The sequence below is a fragment of the Dryobates pubescens genome, chromosome 10 (genome assembly GCF_014839835.1).
Source record: "Dryobates pubescens isolate bDryPub1 chromosome 10, bDryPub1.pri, whole genome shotgun sequence".
NCBI classification, from domain to species: Eukaryota; Metazoa; Chordata; class Aves; order Piciformes; family Picidae; genus Dryobates; species Dryobates pubescens.
Window position 1 is genome coordinate 13,779,507 of NC_071621.1, and position 22,373 is coordinate 13,801,879.

Below are 22,373 nucleotides of genomic sequence, written 5' to 3' on the forward strand. Positions count from 1 at the left end.
GGGAGGAAGTCATAGGAAAACAGGGAGAATATTGTGGGCAAACAGGGAAAAAAGCTTGTGGGCAAAGTTCTCAGCTCACTATTCATTGTACCCCTGTGCAAATAACATGTCAAAAGCAGCACGTTAGGAGCATCCCTGTGTTCAGGGCTGTCTGGAAATGTTACTGCAAGACTGAAAGTGCATGAGAAGGAACAGGGTGCTGGTGATGAATGGGACATCTAGAAGGCACTTCTTGGGGAGGGATAATGAAAACTAGGGTGACGCATGGGTTTGCAAGCAAGCAGCCACAGAGTTGGTATGCTTTGCCCTGGGAAGTGGTTGAGGCCTCTTACCTGGAGATATTCAAGATGAGGCTCAATGAGGCCCTGGGCAACCTGATCTAGTTGAGGATGTCCCTGATGACTGTGGGGAGGTCGGACTGGATGACCTTTGGAGGTCCCTTCTGGCCTGGACCGTTCTATGATTCCATGTTCTGGAGACATGCAGCTTTGCTCCTACAAGCGTGTCTAGGGCATGAAGGTTTGCTCCAGACCAACTCTTCTGCCCTCGAAGCTGCAGAGCAGCTTGGTCCCCATTGTCCAATCTCACCTCTGGTGAGCTCACAGGCTTTGTGAAGGACCTCAATGCCCCGGGTTAAAACCTGAAGCGTACGGACAACGCAGCTCAGGACTGGGGAGTTGATAAAATCCACAAACAACCAAGTGTTGGCATGTACAAATATATATAAATTATGGACAATTTACAAAAGGCACACTGCAAGCCAGCTCAGTCTGACACCTGTACAAATCCCACCCCCCTCCTTCCCTCCCTCCTTCCCTCCCCCACCCCTCCTCCAGAGCTTTCATCACAAAACGTAAGGCGCCGTCGCTATGGATCCGTGGCTGTCGTGGCAGCTGAGGATCTCTCTTCTGATCAGCCCAATCTGTCGGTGGTACTGTCCTTCTTTGATGGTCTTAAAGCACTGTATGTTCTTCCCCAAGGTGATGCTTTTGATGGAAGGCAGGTATTTCAGCACAGCCTTTGGCAAGGCTGACACGCCTGTCCCGGAAAGGTTGAGCTCTTGTAAGGAGTTCAGACCAAAGACGACTTCAGCAGACAGTGTCTTCAAGTTGGGATTGTTGGATAAATCCAGAACTTGGAGGGCTGGTAGATCCTTGAAGCTATAAGGAGCTAACTTTCCAAAGCCATGCAGGCCACTGAGGGATAAATGAATCAAATCTTTCAGCCCTGTGAAGTCTTCTTTCTCAATCTTGATGAGAGGGTTGCCGTCAAGATTTAAGTATCGGAGAGGAATACCTTGGAGGTTTGGCACTGATGTTAGCCTGTTCTCAGAAAGATTTAAGTTCTGGATGTTGGGGATGCCCTTGTCACGGTGCCTTGTAATTGTAGTGAGCATATTATTGGATAGATCCACATTCAGGGGTTTTCCTTGGCCTTTGGAAGCAAAAACGTCCATAGCTACATCTGAAAGCTTGTTACTGCTCAGGTCTATGTCGCTCAAAGGAGAACTGGAGAAGCAGTCCTCAGGGAGGACTTCCAGAGAGTTATGACTCAGATCCAAGGACTCCAGGTAGCGAAGCCTGGAGAAGGTTGTGGAGGAAATCTTGGCAATTTTGTTGTAGCTCAGGTCAAGGCTCACCAAGGTGGTGTATCCAGGGCCAGTAAGCATTGACTCATTGATTGTTTCCAGTTTGTTCGATGATAGATCCAAGTAGGAGGTGTCCAGAGGGATAGGGACAGGAACAATATGTGAGCCTATTCCACTGCAGTCCACCTTGGTCAGGCTAAAGCTGTCAAAGAGACCAAAGCTTTCCACTTCACAGTGACAGCCAGGGAAGCAGGTTTTGGTGGCACCAAAACAAGGAAGGAGGAGCAGCAGATTGAACCAGGCTAGGAAATGCATTGTTGACCTGGAAAACAACAGGAGAAGAAAATGGATTTAATTGTCATTGAAATAACTTTACTAAAGATGTGTAGGGGGTTTGAGTAGTGCAGTGTCTTCCCCTCAGTCTTTCCAAAGGGATAGATTAAATATAACCTTAAACAGGATGGATGTCCCAAACAATCACAGAATCATAGAATGGCTTAGGTTGGAAGGCACCTCAGAGATCATCTAGTCCAACCTCCCCACCACGAATAGGAATGCCTCTCAACTAGACTCAGATGCTCAAGGCCTCAACCAACCTGGCTTTGAACATCCCAAAGGAGAAGGCATCCACAACCTCTTTGGGCATCTTATTCCAAAGTCTCAGGAAGAACTTCTTCCTAAGATCCAGTCTAAACCTACTCTCTCTCAGCTTGAAAGCATTCCCCCTTATCCTATCTCTAGACACCCTTTATGAGACATCTCTCTGCAGCCTTTCTGTAGGATCCCTTCAGGTATTGGAGGTCAGCTCTAAGGTCTCCCTGGAGTCTTCTTTTCTCCAGTCTGAACAACCCCAGCTCCCTCAGCCTATCCTCATAGCAGAGGTGCTCCAGCCCTTGGATCATCTTTTTGGCCTTCCTCTGGAGTAGCTCCAACAGCTCTGTGTTGTTCTCATGATGGGGACACTATCTCTCATGTTGTGAACCCCACTGGGAAATGAATGGAGCAAATAAATGGGGTCAACCACCACTGCAGGTATAACCCAGTTAAGACACAAGTGAAAATCAGCTATAGGAGCAGTAGGCTGTCCTAAAGCAAGATCTGTCCAATGTGCATCCTTTTGACTGGGCTATGTGTAAGGCTAACCAACAATTAAGTTTGCCACAGCCTGGCACACTCCAGCACAGAGAGGTCTTCATGCCAGGGCATCCCTGTGAGATTTGGGAGCACCCTGCATTGACAGGTTGGAGAAATGATTCAGGCTGTGGGAGCCTTAGGTGTCAGGGAAGGAAAACCCAAAGCTCTATTCAAACTTTCTATAAATGACAAAGATAACAGCATCATCAGAACATCATCCAGGATGAACAGATAGGAAGGCCAGCTCCCCACTGTCCAAGTGGACAGCAGGTCTCCTTTGCTTAGACTTCAGATGCAAATTTAGAAGTGTTTAGGTAATTAAGGCTACCACTTTCTGTCAGGTGGCTAAAACCAGCCCTCCTTGGGTTAGCAGCAGGCAGGACAGACAATGGACACTTGGCTCCTTACCTATTGGAGCAGAGAAATCAATCTGCTCAATCTAGCCCAGGCTTTGCTGTGATGGACCCAGCCTCCTGCACAGGTAGTGAGTGGAAGGAGCCAATTTGTTTCATACAGAGCCTCTGGGGATCCTTTGCTAAATACATTAAGTAGTCTTCCTGATTAATGATGCCAGCAAGCATCTCCCTGTCACTCTGGTTTGGATTCTTCTCCAGCTGAGAAATTCCAATCCTTCCATTGTTGCAGCCAAGGGAAGAAGAGAGCTTATCTGCACCTCACCAGCTTTGCTGGACCTCTTCAGATCAGATCCTAACAGCTTCTCCACACAAGTGTGAGCGGCAGCAGCTGTGTGATTTCAAGAGCCAGACAAAAAAGCTTTAGCTCTCCATCTCTGGAGAGGGCAAATTGGAGCATGCCAACATCCTGCAGGTCGGCAGACTCAGCAAGGGCTGCCTTCCTTGGTCCCCAGTCATGGGTGATGGGTTCACAGAATCATAGAATGGTCTGGGTTGGAAGTGATCTCTGAAGGTCAGCTAGTTCAAGCCCCTCTGCAGTCAGCAGGGGCATCCTCAATTAGATCAGGTTGCCCAGGGCCTCGTTGAGCCTCACCTTAAATCTCTCCAGGCTCATAATAAAGAACTTGTTCCTAACATCCAATTTAAATCTGCTCCTCTCCAGTTTGAAGCCATTGCCCCTCATCTGTCACTCCAGGCCTTTATAAACAGTCTTTCTCCAGGCTTCTTTTAGCTCTCTTTAGGTACTGGAAGGCTACTCTTAGGTCTCCCCAGAGCCTCCTCTTCTTCAGTCTGAACCACCACACCTCCCTCAGCCTGTCCTCATAGCAGAGGTGCTCCAACCCCCTGATCATTTTTGTGGCCCTCCTCTGGACCTGCTCCCTCAGGTCCATGTCCTTCCTATTTTGAGGGCTTCAGACCTGGACACAGTACTCCAGGTGAGGTCTCACCCGAGCAAAGTGGCAGAATCCTCCCTGTGATCTGCTGCCAACGCTGCTTCTGATGCAGCCCAGGATGTGATTTGCCTTCTGTGCTGCAAGCTCACACTGCCTGCTCATGCCCAGCTTCTCATCCATCAGCACCCCCAAGTCCTTTCCCACTGAGCTGCTTTCTATCATGCTTTAAAAAGCCTACAGGAGGCTGACAGCTGAAGTTCTGACCCAAACAGGCAAACAGATCCATCATCACCTCTCTTTGGCTCCACTGCTGGTGATAAGCAGAGGCTCACATGCCAAGCACTCATTTAGCTAAGACAACAGAAAACAAAAATCCCCTTTCAAGGTGTGTTCCCACTCTCACCTCAGCTCCCCTGGTCTCTATTCTCACTTTCCCACCAGTGTTTAAAAGCACTTTATTGACTTCCTCGCGGGATCATCTTTCCCACAGGCCCTTTGATCTGGCTGAGGCGCCTTCCCCACAGCCCTTGCACCTTCCCAGGACCATTTCCTACAAGTTCAAGCTTCCTTTCATCTTCCCTCACCCATCCCTTGGCAGCAGTTCCTTTCCAGCACGGGCTTCCTGGCCCTGTGCACTTTCCTAGGAGAGCAACCAGGGACTGCTTGCCAGTGTGTAGAAAGAGCACAAGTGGAGAAAACTGTTGCAAGCACATTGTCCTCATCACTGATGCGATTTGTCTGGTGGCACCTCCCAGCTCTGCAAATAGAGAGCAGGCCTTCGGGACGCTGGCCAAAGCGCCTGCAACCAAATCATCGCTGAAGGCCAACACACAATCCTCTGGGGTCTGCTGGGCTATGGAAACAACAGCAAAGCAGTAAGATGAGCCCTAGTACCAGCCCATCTCAACTGTTTCGTGAGGAAACACATATGTGGGAAGAGGGGACACAGAGGGCAGGCATGCTCCCAGATATCCCTTTCCCAACGACATCAAAGCCGAACCCTTCTAGTTCTGTGCAGACAGACCATAGCTTGTTCCCTCCTGCAACTGCTCCTGAATTAAATACTCCTCTTCTTTTTTTTTTTTTTTCTTTCCTAAATTATTTTTCATGAAGCTGCAGCTGGAATGCACTGAAATGTTCCAGTGCCTGGGGAAATCACAGCGGTGGGGAGCTCGTTGGAAACCGACAGAGCAAAACTCCCAGCGGTAAAGGTCTCACGTATGTGTCAGCTCAGTCTGCCGGTATTTCTTCTCCCAAATCCCACCTGGTGGGTAATTCCCAAGATGGGAAGTGCCTCCTAACTGTTACTTTCAATCACAGAATCATAGACTCAACCAGGTTGGAAAAGACCTCAGAGATCATCAAGTCCAACCTATTACCTAATACCTAACACCTCCTGACAACTAAACCATGGCTCCCAGTGCCACATCCAATCCTTTGTTGAACACCTCCAGGGATGGTGACTCCATCACCTCCCTGGGCAGCCCATTCCAATGGCCAACTACTCTTTGTGGGAAGAACCAGCTCAGCTCCTCATGGTATCCTGTTGGCTCTGGTGGGAGCTGGATCAGATCCCAGCAGGTCCAAAGACATAGCAGTGTGAAACTTGGCTTTCTGAGTACTGCTATGACCTTCATGGGCCCTGCTGGGCCACCTGAAGAAAAGCAAGAGGGCAATCTCCAAAATCCTAGTTTAACTTGAAACAGACTTTTTAATAGGTCAAGGAGTACATGTCCTAAACTTAAAAAAAAAGGGCAGATTGAGACTAGATGTAAGGAAGAAATCCTTCACTGTGAGGATGGTGAGCAACTGGAACATGTTTCCTAGAGAAGTGTGGATGCCCCATCCCTGGAAGTGTTCAAGGCCAGTCTGGATGGGGCTTGAAGCAGCCTGGTCTAGTGGAAGGTGTCCATGCCTTGGGGCATCTTAGGGGGGTTGGAACTACAGCTAGGAAGGTAGTTGAGACATTGGAACAGGCTTCCTGGGGAGGAGGTGGAACTGCCATCCTTGGAGGTGTTCAAAAACCAAGTAGATGTAGCATTTCAGGACATGGTCTAGTGGTCTTGGAGGTGCTGGGAAGAAGGTTGGCCTTGATCATCTTCGAGGTCTTTTCCAACCTTAATGATTTCTATGATTCTTTACTTTCCAATCTAAACCATCCTGTGATTCTATGAGGTGAGAAGGGAATCAAAAGCCAGCGCTGGGTTTTGAGGTGCAGCTGCTCAGATCCCTTTTGACATGTGAATTCCCTTCCCAACCAGCCTCAGAAATGATCACTAGAAGTGGGCAGATTCAGTCCCACTGTAACATGGAATCATAGAATGATTTGGGTTGGAAGGGACCTCCAAAGGTCAACCAGTCCAAACCCCCTGCAGTAAGCAGGAACATCCTCCTCTAGATCAGGTTGGCCAGAGCCCTGTTGAGCCTCAGCTTGAATATATCCAAGGATGGGGCCTCAAATACCTCCCTGGACAACCTGTTCCAGTTTTCCACTACCCTCATGGTGCAGACTTGTTCCTAACATCCTACCTAAATCTCCTCTTCTCTAATTTCAAACCACTGCCCCTTGCCCTATCACTCCAGGCCTTCTTAAACAGGCCCTTTCCAGCCTCCTTGTAGTCTCCAGCCAGCAGGATGTACAAAAAGCATCACAGACCTGAAACACAGCACACAAAGCTCAGCTGAGGCATTTGCACAGCATTTATGGCCTCTTTCCTCTTCGCAGCACTGCCCCAAATTCTCCCTTGTTGGCTCTGCAATTGCTTTGTAGATGAGATGCCATCCACTAGCACCAGTTAAAAACTCCCTTATGGAGCAGCATGAAGCATTCACAAGCTAACAAGCCACTTGGAGAGTAGCTTTGATGGAAGACTGGAGAAATAAAGGTACTGGTCATCTTCCAGTCCAAGAAAGAGACTCCTTGCATTGCCAGCTAATCAATGAAGAGCTTAGTCAGGTAGAGGCTTGCTTTGTCATGATGTGGAGCAATCAATAGCTCTCTTTGAAATGGGGAAGGGAACAAGCCACAGGCATCTAGAGTTCATCTGTGCACAGCCTGTGTTTGAAACCGCATCAAATTGCCTTTGGATTGCTGCCTGAGAGCTGCTCTGTTGATAGGGGCAGGAAGCCAAGGTATCCCCTAGTAAAAGGAAGATGAGTTATCCTCCTGCAGCACTGGGGACAGTCACATGGAGGAAAGACCACAGGCCAGAAACCCCTAGCACCATCACAGAAGCACAGAATCATAGAATGGTTTGTGTTGGAAGGGACCTTAAAGACCAGCTAGTTCCAACCCCCCCTGCCACAGGCAGAGACACTTTCCACCAGCCCAGGTTGCTCAAGGCCTCATCCAGCTTGGCCTGTGAAATGTTTAAGGATGTTGCTAGGTCATGTAGGAAAACAATTAGAGAGGCAAAAGCCCATTTAGAGCTCAGACTGGCCTCTGCTGTGAAGGACAACAGAAAATCCTTCTACAAATATATCAATGGCAAGAGGAGGGGCAAGGACAACCTCCACTCCTTGGTGGACATGGAGGGGAACATAGTAACAAAAGATGAGGAAAAGGAAAAGGTACTTAACACCTTCTTTGCCTCAGTTTTTAATAGCAGGATAGGTTGTGTTCCTGACAACTGGCCTCCTGAGCTGGCAGATGGAGGCAGGGAGCAGCATAGCTCCCCTGTGATCCAGGAGGAAGTAGTTAGAGACCTCCTTAGCCGATTGGATCCCCATAAGTCCATGGGGCCAGATGGGATCCATCCTAGGGTGCTGAGAGAGCTGGCAGATGAGCTGGCCAAGCTGCTCTCCATCATTTTTCATCAGTCCTGGCTCACTGGAGAGGTCCCAGATGACTGGAAGCTGGCCAGCATGGTGCCCATCCACAAGAATGGTTGGATGAGCCAGGGAATTCCAGACCTGTCAGCCTGACCTCAGTGCCAGGCAAGATTATGGAACAGGTCATCCTGAGTGCAATCACACAGCACTTACAGGATGGCCAAGGGCTCAGGCCCAGCCAGCATGGATTTAGGAAGGGCAGGTCCTGCCTGACCAACCTGATCTCCTTCTATGATCAGGTGACTGCCTGGTGGATGTGGGGCAGGCTGTGGATGTAGTCTACCTGGACTTCAACAAGGCCTTTGACACCATCCCCCACAGCAAACTCCTGGCCAAGCTGTCAGCCCATGGCTTGGACAGCAGCACTCTGTGCTGGGTTAGGAACTGGCTGGAGGGCCTTGCCCAGAGAGTGGTGGTGAATGGTGCCACATCCAGCTGGCAGCCAGGCACTAGTGGTGTGCCCCAGGGATCAGTGCTGGGCCCCAGCCTGTTCAATATCTTCACTGATGATCTGTCCGAGGGCACTGAGTCCATCATCAGTAAGTTTGCGGATGACAGCAAGCTGGGGGCAGGAGTTGATCTGTTAGAGGGTAGGAGAGCTCTGCAGAGGGACCTTGCCAGGCTGGACAGATGGGCAGAGTTCAACAGCTTGAGATTTAACACATCTAAGTGCCCTCCAGGGAGGGGTCATCCACAACCTCCCAGGGCAACCTGTTCCAGTATCTCACAACCTTTGCTGTCAAGAATTTCTTCCTAATCTCCAGTCTACATCTGCCCTCTTCCAGCTTAAATCCATTTCCTCTTGTCATATCATAACAAGCCCTTGTAAAAGGCTGGAAGAGACCTTTGACATCATCAAGTCCAAGCACTCCCACAGAGTTCACAATCCCACAACTACCGCTAAGCCACTACCGCTAAACCTTGTCCCATCCATACACCTTTTGAACACCTCCAGGCTGTGACTCCACCACCTCCCTGGGCAGCCTGTTCCAGTGTTTGACAACCCTTTCTGCGAAGAAGTTTTTCCTGTTATCCAACCTGAACCTCCCCTGGCACAACCTGAGGATGGTGAGCACAAAGCCACTAGGAGAGAGCAGCCCACTTTTGGGTTGGTTCAACCATGACTTCAAGTTTCTGTGGCTGCTGTGGTGTGGAGAGATCCCAGGGATAAACTGTGGCCATCTGGTAGCTCCCTAGGGGTTTGTTATACCCACTGATTTCTGCAGGAGTTTCTGGGGGTGTAGCATTTGCTCTCACACTTCAGGTGGCCAGGGTGGCTGCAGGGATTTGATCTTTGTATCTTGCTCATCCTTTCTGCTGAGCAAATCTCCTGGGACAACCCCAAGGAGACCCAGTGGTGGGTAACAGAGCCAAGGTTGAACCAAGATCCTAGCAGGGCGTCCACCTTTCCCCCCAAGTCCCACATCTCTGCCTGAGCCTGCAGATGCCCCAACGCCTGCTCCCTCCACTGTCGCGTGGCAGGATCAGGGCAGAAACCCTACACTGAGAGTTCCCTGCCAAAACCAACACTGAAATCTGACTTAAAAACCAGACAGCAGAGGAAATCCAAGTCTCAGCTGGTGGCTGGGGGGGGTGGGAGCGAGGAAAGCCTTGCTGTGGTGGTGTTGCAAATTTATGCTTCTGGCTGCACTTGATTTCCTCCTTCTCCTCTTCCTTAGAAACTTTTCTCACTAATCTTCCCCCATCCACAGCTGGGACTTTTCCACCTCATTCCCACCCAAGGTTGGTGTGCTAGCACATCCCACCCTGGGTGGAAGCCCATAACTCGGGGAGGGGTCCACCCCTCAGGAATGCGGAGATGAAGAGGACGCTACCTAAGCTACCTCCAGTTACCCTGGCAACCACCAAGTCAGAAATCCCTGCAGTCAACAATTAAGGACTAATTAAAAATAATACAGAGGGAGGTGTGTGAATGTTTGTTGTTTGATGGAGTCAGGATAGAGCCTCCCCTTCTCATGCTGCACCCCTTGGCCTCTTCGAATGTGTCGTTTGGCAACGTGTCAGCTGAAATGCAGCTGGAGTTGGGCCCGAAGGCATCCAATGAAGCTGAAGTGGAGAAACCCCAGGAGGTCTCTACAGTGGGGTGAAGAGAAAGAAATTGCTCCAGAAGGGGATGAAACCCACCTAAGATCAGAACCTTCCTTGGAGAAGCCCTATTCCTCCCTTGTCTATGGTGGGACAGGATGTCCAGTCTCCCTGGAGTACTGCTTCCCACTTCAACCTTGGCTGCTTCGCCCTAACCCAAGTCCCACCCAGCAACCAGGTGCACCCAGGATTAATCAGGTTTTGCTCCCTCATCCAACAACAACAACCACCAACCCTGATTTTCCTTTTCTCCCTTTGGTGGGTCAGTTTTCCAGCAAACTGGACTGCCCAGCTCCAGGATTACCAGCTTGGGTGCAGGAATGAGGACAACAGGACCTGTCTTTTCAACAGCAACCTACCACTACAGCAGATCAAGTATGACATGAATCCCTGTGCCTAAGGTGGTTAAGAGCTGGACTCAAAGATCTTAAAGGTCTTTTCCAACCTAAACACTTCTGTGATATGTTCTTGGTCCAGAAAGCCTGGGCTGCATCCAAAGCAATCCAGAAGGTCGAAGGAGGTCACTCTGCTCCTCTACTCAGCTCTGGTGAGACCCCACCTGCAGTACTGGGTACAGCTTTGTACTCCTCGGCAGAAGGTGGTCATGGACTTGCAGAGAAGATCCAGAGGAGGCCACAACAATGATCCAAGGGCTGGAACCCCTCTGCTGTGAGGACAGGCTGAGAGAGTTGGGGTTGTTCAGCCTGAAGAGGGATCCTTATTGCAACCTTTCAGTACTCAAAGGGGGCTTTAAGAAAGCTGGGGCCAGAATTTTTATCAGGGCCTGTTGTAACAGGACAAGAGCTAATGGTTTGAAACTAAAAGAGGGAGATTTAGACTAGGTAGAAGGAAGAAATGTTTTACACTGAGGGTGGTAAAACACTGTCCTAGGTTACCCAGAGAAGTGGTAGATGCCCCATCCCTGGAAACATTCCAGGTCAGCCTAGACAGGGCTGGGAGCAACCTGCTCTAGTTAAAGATGTCCCTGCTGACTGCAGGGGAGTTGGGCTAGATGACCTTTAGAGATACCTCCCAGCCCAAACTATTCTATCATTCTATGACTCTAAGATGCAGTGCATTGATCCCTGCTGGCTTAATTCTGAATTATGAGCAAATAGAGCAACCTTTAAAGGAAAGAGGCATAAAGGAAGGGCTGGAGTCCATCTCCTCTATCACAAACCCAGTGACTGTTAAGAACAAAGGATGGAGGGGTTGGATTAGGACAAATACTTCATCAGGAAGAAAACTTGGGAATTGCCTTCTGCCTCTTGCATCAGCCAAGTGAAACAAAGCAAAGCCTTTATAGAATGGCCCAGAAGTCCCCTTGGCTGTGTTCACTAATGGGAGTGGAGGGGCAGGGGAAAGGGATCATTGTTGGAAAGCAAAACAAGCTGCACAGGTTATGATAAAGGCCATAAACCCCCCAGACTGGAGGGGGAAAGAATTAGAAAAGGGAAAAAAAAAAACCAAGAGATGAGATGTGACTCTTTAAATACTTGGAAGGCTCCAAGAGGCAACTAGTCTCAGAGCTCCAGCAGATCACTCTGGAGCACCAGGAGGCTCCTGAGTTGCTTCTGCAATAAAAAAAGTGCTTCAGAGAACTTCCCCCTCCCTCTCCCTCCCCCCCTTTTCCATTAATTATTTAGAAAACCAGGAATAATTATCAAATAAAATGCAGAACTAGCAACAATTGCACTTCTCCAGCGTGGTCTGAGTCCAAATGGCTCCACAGATGCAATCACAGCTCCATCTCCAGATCTCGCACACCAATGTCAGCTGGCAGCAAAACTGGCTCAAACCAGGCTACGACCAGAGACTACTAATCTCTGAACTTGCAGGCACACATCCCTCACATGATAAAGGAACTGCTGATGACAAACTTAGTATTTCTGGCCTGGGTTTTTTTTTGGTGCAAATGCATCCAAGCTAGAGGAGGGGAAATTTAGATTGGCTGTTAGGAAGTTCTTCCCCGTGAGGGTGGTGAAATACTGGACCAGGTTGCCCAGGGAGGTGGTGGAAGCCTCACCCCTGGAGGTTTGTAAGGTCAGGCTGGATGTGGCTCTGAGCAACCTGCTGTAGTGTGAGGTGTCCCTGCCCATGGCAGGGGAGTTGGAACTGGAAGATTCTTGAGGTCCCTTCCAACCCTACAGTTCTGTGATTCTGTAAGGAGACAGTGAGGGCTGGAACAGGACCTAAAATCAGAATCTCTGCCACCAGAGTTCCTGTGGTTGATTAATTTTCTTTCCCCCTGATTTCACAGAAATCTCTTGAAAGGACCTCAAAAACCATATGGTTCAACCTTTCTTGGGGAAAAACATGATCTGAGCAAGTGGACCAAACACCCTGTTCAGCTGAATCTTCAAGTATCCAACGTTGGGGAAGTGTCCAATGTTAGGAACATTACACTGCAGATACCTGAACATCTTTTTGCTTTGCTCCATCTTCTTGCTCACTGAGGACAATCAGAATTGAATGCAGGAAATGAGAGAGAGAGGGGGGAAAGAGAGAGGGGGAAAGAGAGAGGGGGGAAAGAGAGAGGGGGGAAAGAGAGAGGGGGGAAAGAGAGAGGGGGGAAAGAGAGAGGGGGGAAAGAGAGAGGGGGGAAAGAGAGAGGGGGGAAAGAGAGAGGGGGGAAAGAGAGAGGGGGGAAAGAGAGAGGGGGGGAAAGAGAGAGGGGGGAAAGAGAGAGGGGGGAAAGAGAGAGGGGGGAAAGAGAGAGGGGGGGAAAGAGAGAGGGGGGAAAGAGAGAGGGGGGAAAGAGAGAGGGGGGAAAGAGAGAGAGGGGGGAAAGAGAGAGGGGGGGAAAGAGAGAGGGGGGAAACAGAGAGGGGGCAAATAACGAGGGGGGAAAGAGTGAGGGGGGAAAGGGAGAGGGGGGAAAGAGAGAGGGGGGAAAAGAGAGAGGGGGGAAAGAGAGAGGGGGGAAAAGGGAGAGGGGGGAAAGAGAGAGGGGGGAAAAAGAGAGAGGGGGGAAAGAGAGAGGGGGGAAAGAGAGAGGGGGGAAAGAGAGAGGGGGGAAAGAGAGAGGGGGGAAAGAGAGAAGGGGGGAAAGAGAGAGGGGGGAAAGAGAGAGGGGGGAAAGAGAGAGGGGGGAAAGAGAGAGGGGGGAAAAGAGAGAGGGGGGAAAGAGAGAGGGGGGAAAGAGAGAGGGGGGAAAGAGAGAGGGGGGAAAGAGAGAGGGGGGAAAGAGAGAGGGGGGAAAGAGAGAGGGGGGAAAGAAGGAGAGAAAGATTTCTCTCTGAATTCCTTTCTGCTTTAATGATTTCTGATAATGGTTATAAGAGTACCTCCTTCACATTTGTCAAGAGCTCTGCCTCCAAAGGGGAAGTTGTTATTAAGCAATTAACTCAGTGGTATCGTGGATCTACATTACCAGGCTGTAGAAGAATAAAACTGGTCAAGTTAGAGAATGGTTGGGACTTGATCTTAAAAGGCTTTTTTTTGTTAACCAAAATAATTCCATGATTCTGTTAAAACACAACAGGCACCAAACTAGGGATGGAAAGAAGAAGACATCTCTCTTGCCTCGAGGCTGAGATGTGGCTGTATTTAAGGCAGACCAAAGTGGGAGATGTGATGGGGATGGGTGGGATCAGGACAGGATTTATTGTCTGTGACCTGTGGGTCACCAAGGATCACAGGAAGTAGCCAAGACAAGCAGATCTTGAGCCAGGGGTTTATTTGCTCTGTGGGGTGCTTTCCCCCCCCTTGAAGTGATTTCAAGAGGACACAAAACTGCGATAAACAGAGATGAGATGCTGTTCCCAGATCCAGACAAGAACCACATTACCCTGCATGAAGTCTGTCTTTACAAGAAATTGAATCTCACAAACAAAAACCCCAACTCTAAAAAACATGTAATTTGAGTTGTGGGTGACCAGAAGAGGTCAGAAAGGGGGGGGAAAGAATAATCAAGACATCATTCCTCATTTTCCCCAGAGCTGAGTTATCCCCATTCTCTTTTCTCAGCTCCAAACATAAGAAAAGCTGCTGAACCCAAACCACAATGATTAACCAGCATCCCACCCATCTTCTCCATCCTTCAGGGAGATTTTTGGAGACAGTAGAGGAGATGGGAGAGATAAGATTAGCAAGAGCAGAGACAAATTTCTGAGCATCAGAAGCATTTCACAACCCCAAAGCTAAAACCGAGCAGCCCCTCAGCCCGCCAGGCGGGCTGCATTGGGACTGATCTAGAGACAACCCAGCACCTCCAAACCATACAGCTTCTCACTAAGGGTGTCTTTTCAAACATGTGACAGCCCTTGCTCAGCTGAAACAGCCTCTGCTCTGTTTATTTCTTGAAAGTAAAGAAGAAATTGAGAGACCTCTCTAGGAAAGGAGCGGAGAGCGCTGTTAAAATAATCCTTGCTCTAACAGTTGATGCCACAAATCCCATCTGCTGTGCAAGAGGCCACTGGTCACTTATCATCCCTAGTGTTTAAACAGCTAATAGTTTGTCCCATTTGTGCAATCTGCCTCCTTCAGCATCTCTTATTCCACCCACTAACCCACCCCCCACCCCCAGGAGGAAATCAGGGTGTATTTGGGGCTCTGACAAAAGGAAACCTGTGCTGGCAAGTCTGAGAGCTCACACGGTGAATTCCCTCTGATGTACACCCATGGCTGAAATGTGGACAATTTGTGCCACCCCAAGAGCTGTGTTCCTCAAAAAAAGAAGCCACATCTTGGAAGCAAACAGCAGCCCAGCTCCTGGGAATTTTCCCTCCCCAGAGTGGGCAAAAAGTTGATGCTACCTCTGTAAAATGAGGAATGAAATCATCAATGAGCCAGGGATTTGCACAAAAATCCCCTTCCCTGCTCGAACCAGGAAGCTGTCAGGTTACAAGTGGTTTTATCTGGGATGGGGGAATAGTCTCCCGTAGCTTTTTGAAAGCAATTTCGCTCACCAGCCTCATGCTGAGCTGTACTTGTGCCCGGAGGAGGCGTTCCCAAAAGGAAATGAGGTTTGCCAAGCCTCCGGAGCGGCTGCAGGCAGGGGAAGGCAAGCGTCGGGTTGGGGATGCAGCACTGGGGGCGGGGGGGGGATTCATGGGACTCAATGGGAGCAGAGGGGACATGAGCATCCTGGTCCCGGAGTTGCCTCCTGGTGGGATCACTCGAAGTGGGAGCACCCAGGGCCCAGCAGCCCAGGAAGCACAGGATCAAACAAGGTGTACGACAGGAATGCAGGACCGCAGGGCTTCCTGGGCAACCTGCTTTAGCTGAAACTGGCTCTGGCAGGCAGGCTGGGCTTGATGATCTCCAGAGGTCCCTTCCAAAGCCAAGTGTTCTGTGCTTTTGTAATTCTGTGATTCTCCCGCTCCAGCATCACCCAAGGGTGAGCAACTCCGATCCTTTAACCTCCCATGACCCCCTGCTCCCCATCCTCCCTGCTCTGCTTTTTAACCATGAGCAATTCCAGGAACAGGAGGGTTTGTTATCCCAGCACTCACTGAGCGTAACAGAGACCTCATCTCAGCCAGGAACACAAATATTTTCTTAACCACCTCAAACTCGGCTCCAGTAAGACCTTTATCAGAAACCCAGCGACACATCCCAGATCAGGAGGGCTCTGCTGCAGAGGAGTTGCTTTGGCACAACCAAGAGGACAGACCAGCCCTTCACCATGCCACTTCACAGCAAAAGGAGAGGTTTACACCAGGCTTTACTCCACAGAGTCACAGAATGCTAGGGGTTGGAAGGGACCTCTGGGGATCATCTACTAAAGCAGAGCAGGCTGCCCAGGGTCACAATGTACAGGCAGGTTGTGAATCCCTCCAGAGAAGACGACTCCACAACCTCTCTGGGCAGCCTGTTCCAGTTCTTCATCACCTTCACAGGAAGGAAGTTCTCCCTTAAGTTCAACTGAAGACAGCCCTAATGCATTTTGTTATAGAAGGACTTGGTGAAGATACCAACAGATTCCCCCTGCCCCTTCTCATGTCTAGTGCCCAAGTGTTCACTGGGATGCATGGAAGGAGGCTGCAGGCACCCAGGCTTTACCCAACTGACAGAAGCACCCGTGGGAGGATTAAACCATCCTTCTTCAGGGCTGCAAACTGGATTCTTTGCAAAAGATCAACTCCAAACTGATGGCTCAAAGCTTTATCTGCAGTGTTGGGTTTGCACATACTTCCCCCTCCTCTCTGGCCATTCCTGGTGTCACACAAAGACAGCCAAGAAGCTGATGTTAATTTTTTAAAGCATGGAACACCTGAGGCAGGACCATATTTCTTAGCTGGTCAATTATTGAAGGCTAAAATGAGCCCAGCAAGCTTCTCTTGTAGCCTCAGCCCTTGACGATGCTCTCCCACACCTGACCTGCAACCCCAGCTGGTTCCTGTGCTGGCTCCTGCTGTCACGATTATTTTCATAGCACCCCAGCTCCCAGAGGTGTGATATAATTCCAGAGGAATGCATTCTGGGATGAACACCATCTCCAGACCAGGGAGGGATGGTAAGAGGTGCAGGATGGAGAGGGGAGACCTCATATCCGTGATGGACACTTCTTAAGGGCAACAAGGCTGGGGAGAGGCCTTGAGCACAAGCCCTATGAGGAGAGGCTGAGGGAGCTGGGATTGTTTAGCCTGGAGAAGAGGAGGCTCAGGGAAGACCTTATTGCTGTCTACAACTACCTGAAGGGAGGTTGTAGACAGGAGGGGGTTGGTCTCTTCTCTCAAGCAACCAGAACAAGGGGACACAGTCTCAAGCTGCACCAGGGGAAGTTTAGGCTCGAGGTGAGGAGAAAGTTCGTCACTGAGAGAGTCATTTGCCATTGGAATGTGCTGCCCAGAGATGTGGTGGAGGCACTGCCCCTGGAGGGGCTCAAGAGGTGATTGGACATGGCACTTGGTGCCATGGTCTAGTCATGAGGTCTGTGGTGACAGGTTGGACTTGATGATCTTTGAGATCCAACCTTGGTGATACTGTGATACTGTGAACTGTTCACAGAGGTGCTCAGCCATATCATTGTGCCCACCTGGGAAGTGCCATGTGCCATGCATGGCACTAGGTGAGACATGTCCCATCTCAAGCAGCCCTATCATCCTCTGTCTCTAAGGGTTTTTCCAGTTCTTCTCCTTGCATGGGACACAGTGTGGCCAGCAGGACCAGGGAAGCGGTCATCCTTCTGTACTTGGCACTGGGGAGGTTGCACCTTGAAAACTGGGCTCAGCTTTGGGCTCCTCACTACAAGAATGACACTGAGGTGATGAATCACAGAATCACCAAGGTTGGAAGAGACCTCAAAGGTCATTGAGTCCAACCTGTCACCACAGACCTCATGACTAGACCATGGCACCAAGTGCCACGTCCAATCCCCTCCTGAACACCTCCAGGGATGGTGACTCCACCACCTCCCTGGGCAGCACATTCCAATGGCCAACAACTCTCTCAGTGAAGAACTTTCTCCTCACCTCCAGCCTAAACTTGAGGCATGCCCAAAGAAGGGCAGCAAAGCTGGTGAAGGGTCTGGGGAACAAGTCTTGTGAAAACTGAGGGAAAAGGAGGATGAGGTGAGACCTGTTCACTCTCTACAGCTACCTGATAGGAGGCTGTAGTGAACTCCCTGGTAACAAGCAATAAGCCAAGAGGAACTGGCCTCAAGTCACACCAGGGAAGGTTTAGGTTGAGCATTAGGAAAAATTTCTTCCCCAGAAGGGTTGTCAAGGCCTGGAACAGGCTGCCCTGGGAAGTGGTGGACTCCCCCATCCCTGAAGGGATTTAAAATCCGTGCAGATGTGGTGCTGAGGGACATGGCTTAGTGGTGACCTGGCAGGGCTGGGTTAATGGTTGGACTTGATGGTCTTAAAAGTCTTTAGACTTGGTGATCTTAAAGATCTTTTCCAACCTAAATGGTTCTACAATTCTACGTTTTATGACAGAGGTGGCTGCACATCAGCTCTCCAAACATCATACCTTGGTCACAGTGCTCTGCCTGGTTTCAGCAAGCAGAAGCAGCTGGCACTGGCTGAAATCATGCAAAAAGCAGGGAGAAAAGAAATACAGCCCAGTGGGACCCTGGCTGGGCAACGTCTCCAATGCTGGCAGAAGGGTTTTAAGAAGGCCCCATGAGGCTTTAGCTGTCTTGAATGCAGCAGCTCCAAACCTCCCTTCTCCTACAAGCCCTGTGGAGCCACTGGCCTCAATAAGGTTGGACAAAGTGAGGAGGCAGTCTTTGACTGGGTGCCTCTTGGAGCTGCCCCAGCCAACCCAGGGCTTCTTTGGGGGGCTTTTGTATTTATTTGTATTGGTTTCGTTGTGGTTTTTTTTTCCCCATGCACAATAATCTCTGGCCCTTCTTGCTGCCTGTGGCTCTCAGCATGCAGCTGCAGACCCTCCACCAAGGAGATAATAAATACAATCCTGGCCATTATTGTTGCAAACAGCACAGCTGGAGGCTCCCATCTCCTTTCCCTCCCAGTCTTTCTTCTTTCCCCCCTCCCCACCCCTGCAATAATTCTTGCTTTGTGACACTGTGAACAATGAACCCCAGCAAGACCACTCAGGGGAGCATCAGCCAGAGCTTCAGGAGCTTCTCCCACCCCAGCAAAGCATGTGAGACATATGCTATGCCTGGTGGGTCTCCTACAAGATTTGGGAAGGAGAGATTTGGAGAGGGGAATGGGGTGTGGGCAATACTGACACAGGGTTTAGCAGCAAGGCATTGCCCCCACAAGGTTCCCAGCCTGGAAGATGCTTCACTGCCCCAGTGATGTGATGGTGTGGCATCTCCTTTGTTCTTTGCCTCTTTGCCCAAGAAAGGGCTTGGCCCAGGATCCTCCAGCCTCTCTTAGCTGGTGCAGTGTCTTGGAGAGAGGGACCATCTAATGCAGACTGGGAGAGTCGTATCTCCAGCAGGACCCTTTTCTCACCACTGACTACCACAAGACCCAATTCAGGTGCCTCAGTTTCCATCCTGATACCTTGAGTTTGACTAACCCTAGGGCTCAGAGGTGTTCATTCCCATGTGAGGATGGGGATACCATCCTCAGGTTCAAACCCCACCAGTTTAACTGGGAATGGAGCCCAAGTCAAATGTCCTGATCTCACACAGCATAGAAACCTTCAGGCCAATGCTGCCACTGCCACAACTGGTCCAGCTAAATGCCACCACTGTCCTTATGCACTATGTCCATCTCCTGCCCTGCCTGGACACTCTGGGACACCAGCCCTGCCTTGTCCTCTGTAGAATGGGCAGCCAGGCTGGGGGGCAGGGAAGGGGACATGTGGGGAGGTGGTTGTGGAGAAGTATCTAAGCACTTCTCAAATCAGTATTTGTGGACTCTGAAGCACAGCAGCTATCTTAGTGTCTGCCAACAGTAGTCTTGCCTTTCCAGGGACCTCTGCCCATCCCTGCTGCCCCCCTTCCCTGGATGCATCCTGTCTCAGTCCCCTGGTTTTGGGAGCAGTTCTGTGGCACTTCTGCCACAGCATGAAGCTTCCAGTCAACCAGGATGCACACAACCATCTTCCTTTACCTATTAACCCTGTGTTGAGCCACCTTCTAACCCCATCTGACCTGATTTCACTGGCTGGCAGAATGAGACTTGCCCAGTTACAGCACCCTCATGTGTGTTCTCTATGAGATACACGGTGAGGGGCCCCTTGCACCATACTCCTTCCCTCAAACCCCAGAAAGGCAGCCATACACCATGTCGAGGGCAAAGGAGATGGGGACATCACCCTGGAACATTAGGGGACAGCCCAAAAAAACAATGCTCTCTTCCAGTGCAGGAGACCTGCTAATTCAGAGCTACTCTGTGATCTTCTGAGTTGGAGAACTCTTGCAAGAGGTTGCAATGCTCCAAACCTGAGTAGATACAGGAGATGCACCTTGGGTGGGAACTGAGCCTTTGCAATGGGATTAAAGGGCTTTGGAGGAAGGGTCTCCTCTGTCCTGATGGTTGAAGCCTGGCTTTGCTGTATGCCCTGCTACAGATACCTCATTCTCAAGGCTGGGTGGCAAATGGGTAATCCTGGGGTCAGGGATGTGTCCTGCCTCACTTGGAGAGCTCTGCATGCATCTGTCACTTCAGGTGTGATGGGGGTGAGGAGTCACATCTGGTTTGACCCATCTGCCACAGCAAGGCTTTGTCTTTAAGTCTGTTTTTTCCTCATGAGGGTTCTCTTATTCAAAGCCCCCCAAAAAGAAAAGGTCCTTATTTGTCTCCCAGCCCCTGGGTTTCTGCTGCCAGGCACCACCCAGGGGAGAGGAGGGGGTTCAACATCACAGACACATGGGCAACAACTACAACAACAACAAAAAAAAGCAGGAGGCTGGGAAGGGGGAAGGAGTAGAAAACCCAGGGATGTTGGCACTCATCTGTTACACACAGCACATGGCCCTCTGCTCAGCTGCAGCAAAGATAAAGTGCCTTTTTTTTTTTCCTTCCCAGTTTGCCACTGCTCCACCAGGCAGATTTCCAGCCTGGTTCATGCAACTCAGGAATGTCCCATGCTAAGGCAGCCAGGTTGGTTTAATCTCTTGCAAAGTCTGCAAGTGAGGTGGGGGGAGGCCAGGGTGATTCTCAGAGCTCATATTTCCTTCCCTCCCTGCTCCACATCTTAAATACTCCAAGAGGGAATGGTGGAAACTCCCAGAAAGTTAAAGATACACACACACACACACACATATAAATTACATTACAAATGGAAATGTCAGGACTTCCCTGTAATGAATGGCTGAGCTCTTCATACATTCCCCTTGATAGGTCCAGGTGCCAAGTTTTGAGACAAGAAGCAGCTTGCTCCAGCCAGCCCTTATCTCTTCCCAGCCCTCAACATCTCCACGTTGGGAAGTTTCTTTTGATAGCCTACCAGGCAGCCAGCCCTGTGGCTTCCGAGCACAGCCCGGGGGTGCTTGGGGGGCAGGAGGGCTGCCGGACAAGGATGCCTTGTCTTATCCCACCCTCCACCCTCCTCTGCTTCTCCCCACCACCAAACAGGGAGAAGAGATTGAAAGAGGAGGGAAAGAAAAAACAAAAAAACAAAAAAAAGAAGAAAAGAAATAAAAAGAGAAGCAGTTAGGGATGGAGGGAAAACTCTGAAGCACTGGAAGATGCTGGCTCACCTCTTTCTTTCCCAGCTCTGTCTCAGTTCAGGGTGGCCCAAACTGCTGCTGTTCACTGCAGGGCTGAGTGACCACAGGATGCTTTCTCTTGCACCTAAAAAAGTAATTAATAAAAAAAAAAATTGAAAAACACCCCAAAGACTTTTCTTTTTGTTGTTGTTGTTGTTTTACAGCTCTCTTCATCCAATTCTTTCCCATTCAACGCTGCACTTAATCCTAAATTCAATTCCCTGCCCTCAGTCCTAAAGCACAGGTCCTCACGCCAGCCCTGCAGCCTTTCCTGCCACTCCGGCTCACCGTCAGAGAATAATGTCCCCTGGGATGTCTGTCACGTCCTCCGGGCATTCTGTAATTGCTCCCCACTGCCTCTGCCAGCAGCTGCTCCGATTCATTCACAAACCAGCAGCGTCTCCCCGCAGCACGCCCGCTCCGGGATGCCGCAAGGGAAAAGCCGTGGGCGGCTACGGCCACCCAACCTCCTACCCACCCTGCTGCTGAGCATCGCTCCCCCCACGTACCCAACACCTCCACGGAGGGATCCCGCAGCGGAAGGGCGACGGCTGAGCACAGGTCAGGGCCTCGCCGAGCCTTTTATAGCCCCCATGCCAGCAAGCACCTCCCATGTCCTCTTCGGGACAGCGGCTGGCTCCCGTGGCTCCCGAAGCCACACGAACTGTCCCCACGCCAGGACCACGGCAAACATTAACCCACTTTGCCCTCGCTGCGCTTGGCTGCCGCTGGCGAGCAGCCAGCCGAGTATATGGACTGCAAATCCTCCCAGGGACGTACCAGGCTCCCTCCGGTCTTCCCAAGCATCTAACAACACATCCGAGGTGCTCCTTATCCCCAGCAAGGCGTTGATCTAACCCTGCCTCTCCTCCCCGGTGCTGCCGCTGCGATCCAGCCCCGCAGGCTGCCAGGCGAGCTCCGGAGCGGCGATCAATGCAATATTTCAGCGCAACGCCAGCGACCAGCGCCGGCTGCTCTCCGCAGAGCAATGGCACAGTGTCCACCCAGACAAGTTTCCTACTGTAACTTCAGTGAATGCAGTTATTCAGCCTCCCGGCAGCCGATTTATCATGGCAGACACCCGGGGAAATCTTGCGACTGGGAGAGCTCCTTGCAGGGAGCTGGGCACGGTGGCTGTCGCCCTGTGCTCTCCTCACCCCCCCTCCGCCACCGGATTGCGTTAGCTAACCGCGATGGGGAGCGGCGGTTAACGGCGGCGATGCCTCTCCCCCAAAGGCACAACCCACCGGCTCAATCCCTCACCTCCTCTCCTCCCGAGCTTCCCAAATCCCGAGCGGAGGAGGAAAGTTGATGGTCGCTTT

The 22,373-nt window shown here is 50.6% G+C and overlaps 1 protein-coding gene across 1 annotated transcript; it reads right to left on the minus strand.

Annotated features, from left to right (window-relative positions):
• Nucleotides 1–834: 834 nt before the first annotated feature.
• TSKU (tsukushi, small leucine rich proteoglycan) lies at nt 835–21,132 on the minus strand. Its single transcript, XM_009906950.2, has 2 exons — nt 21,043–21,132; nt 835–1,910 (listed from the first exon to the last, which is right to left on the minus strand). Exon 2 carries the CDS (start codon nt 1,901–1,903, stop codon nt 845–847), a length of 1,059 nt encoding a protein of 352 aa, XP_009905252.2. The 5' UTR covers nt 1,904–1,910; nt 21,043–21,132; the 3' UTR covers nt 835–844.
• Nucleotides 21,133–22,373: the final 1,241 nt, after the last annotated feature.

Coding starts and splice junctions, on each gene's coding strand:
- TSKU (XM_009906950.2), bottom strand. CDS start 1,903: ATGCATTTCCTAGCCTGGTTCAATCTGCTGCTCCTCCTTCCTTGTTTT.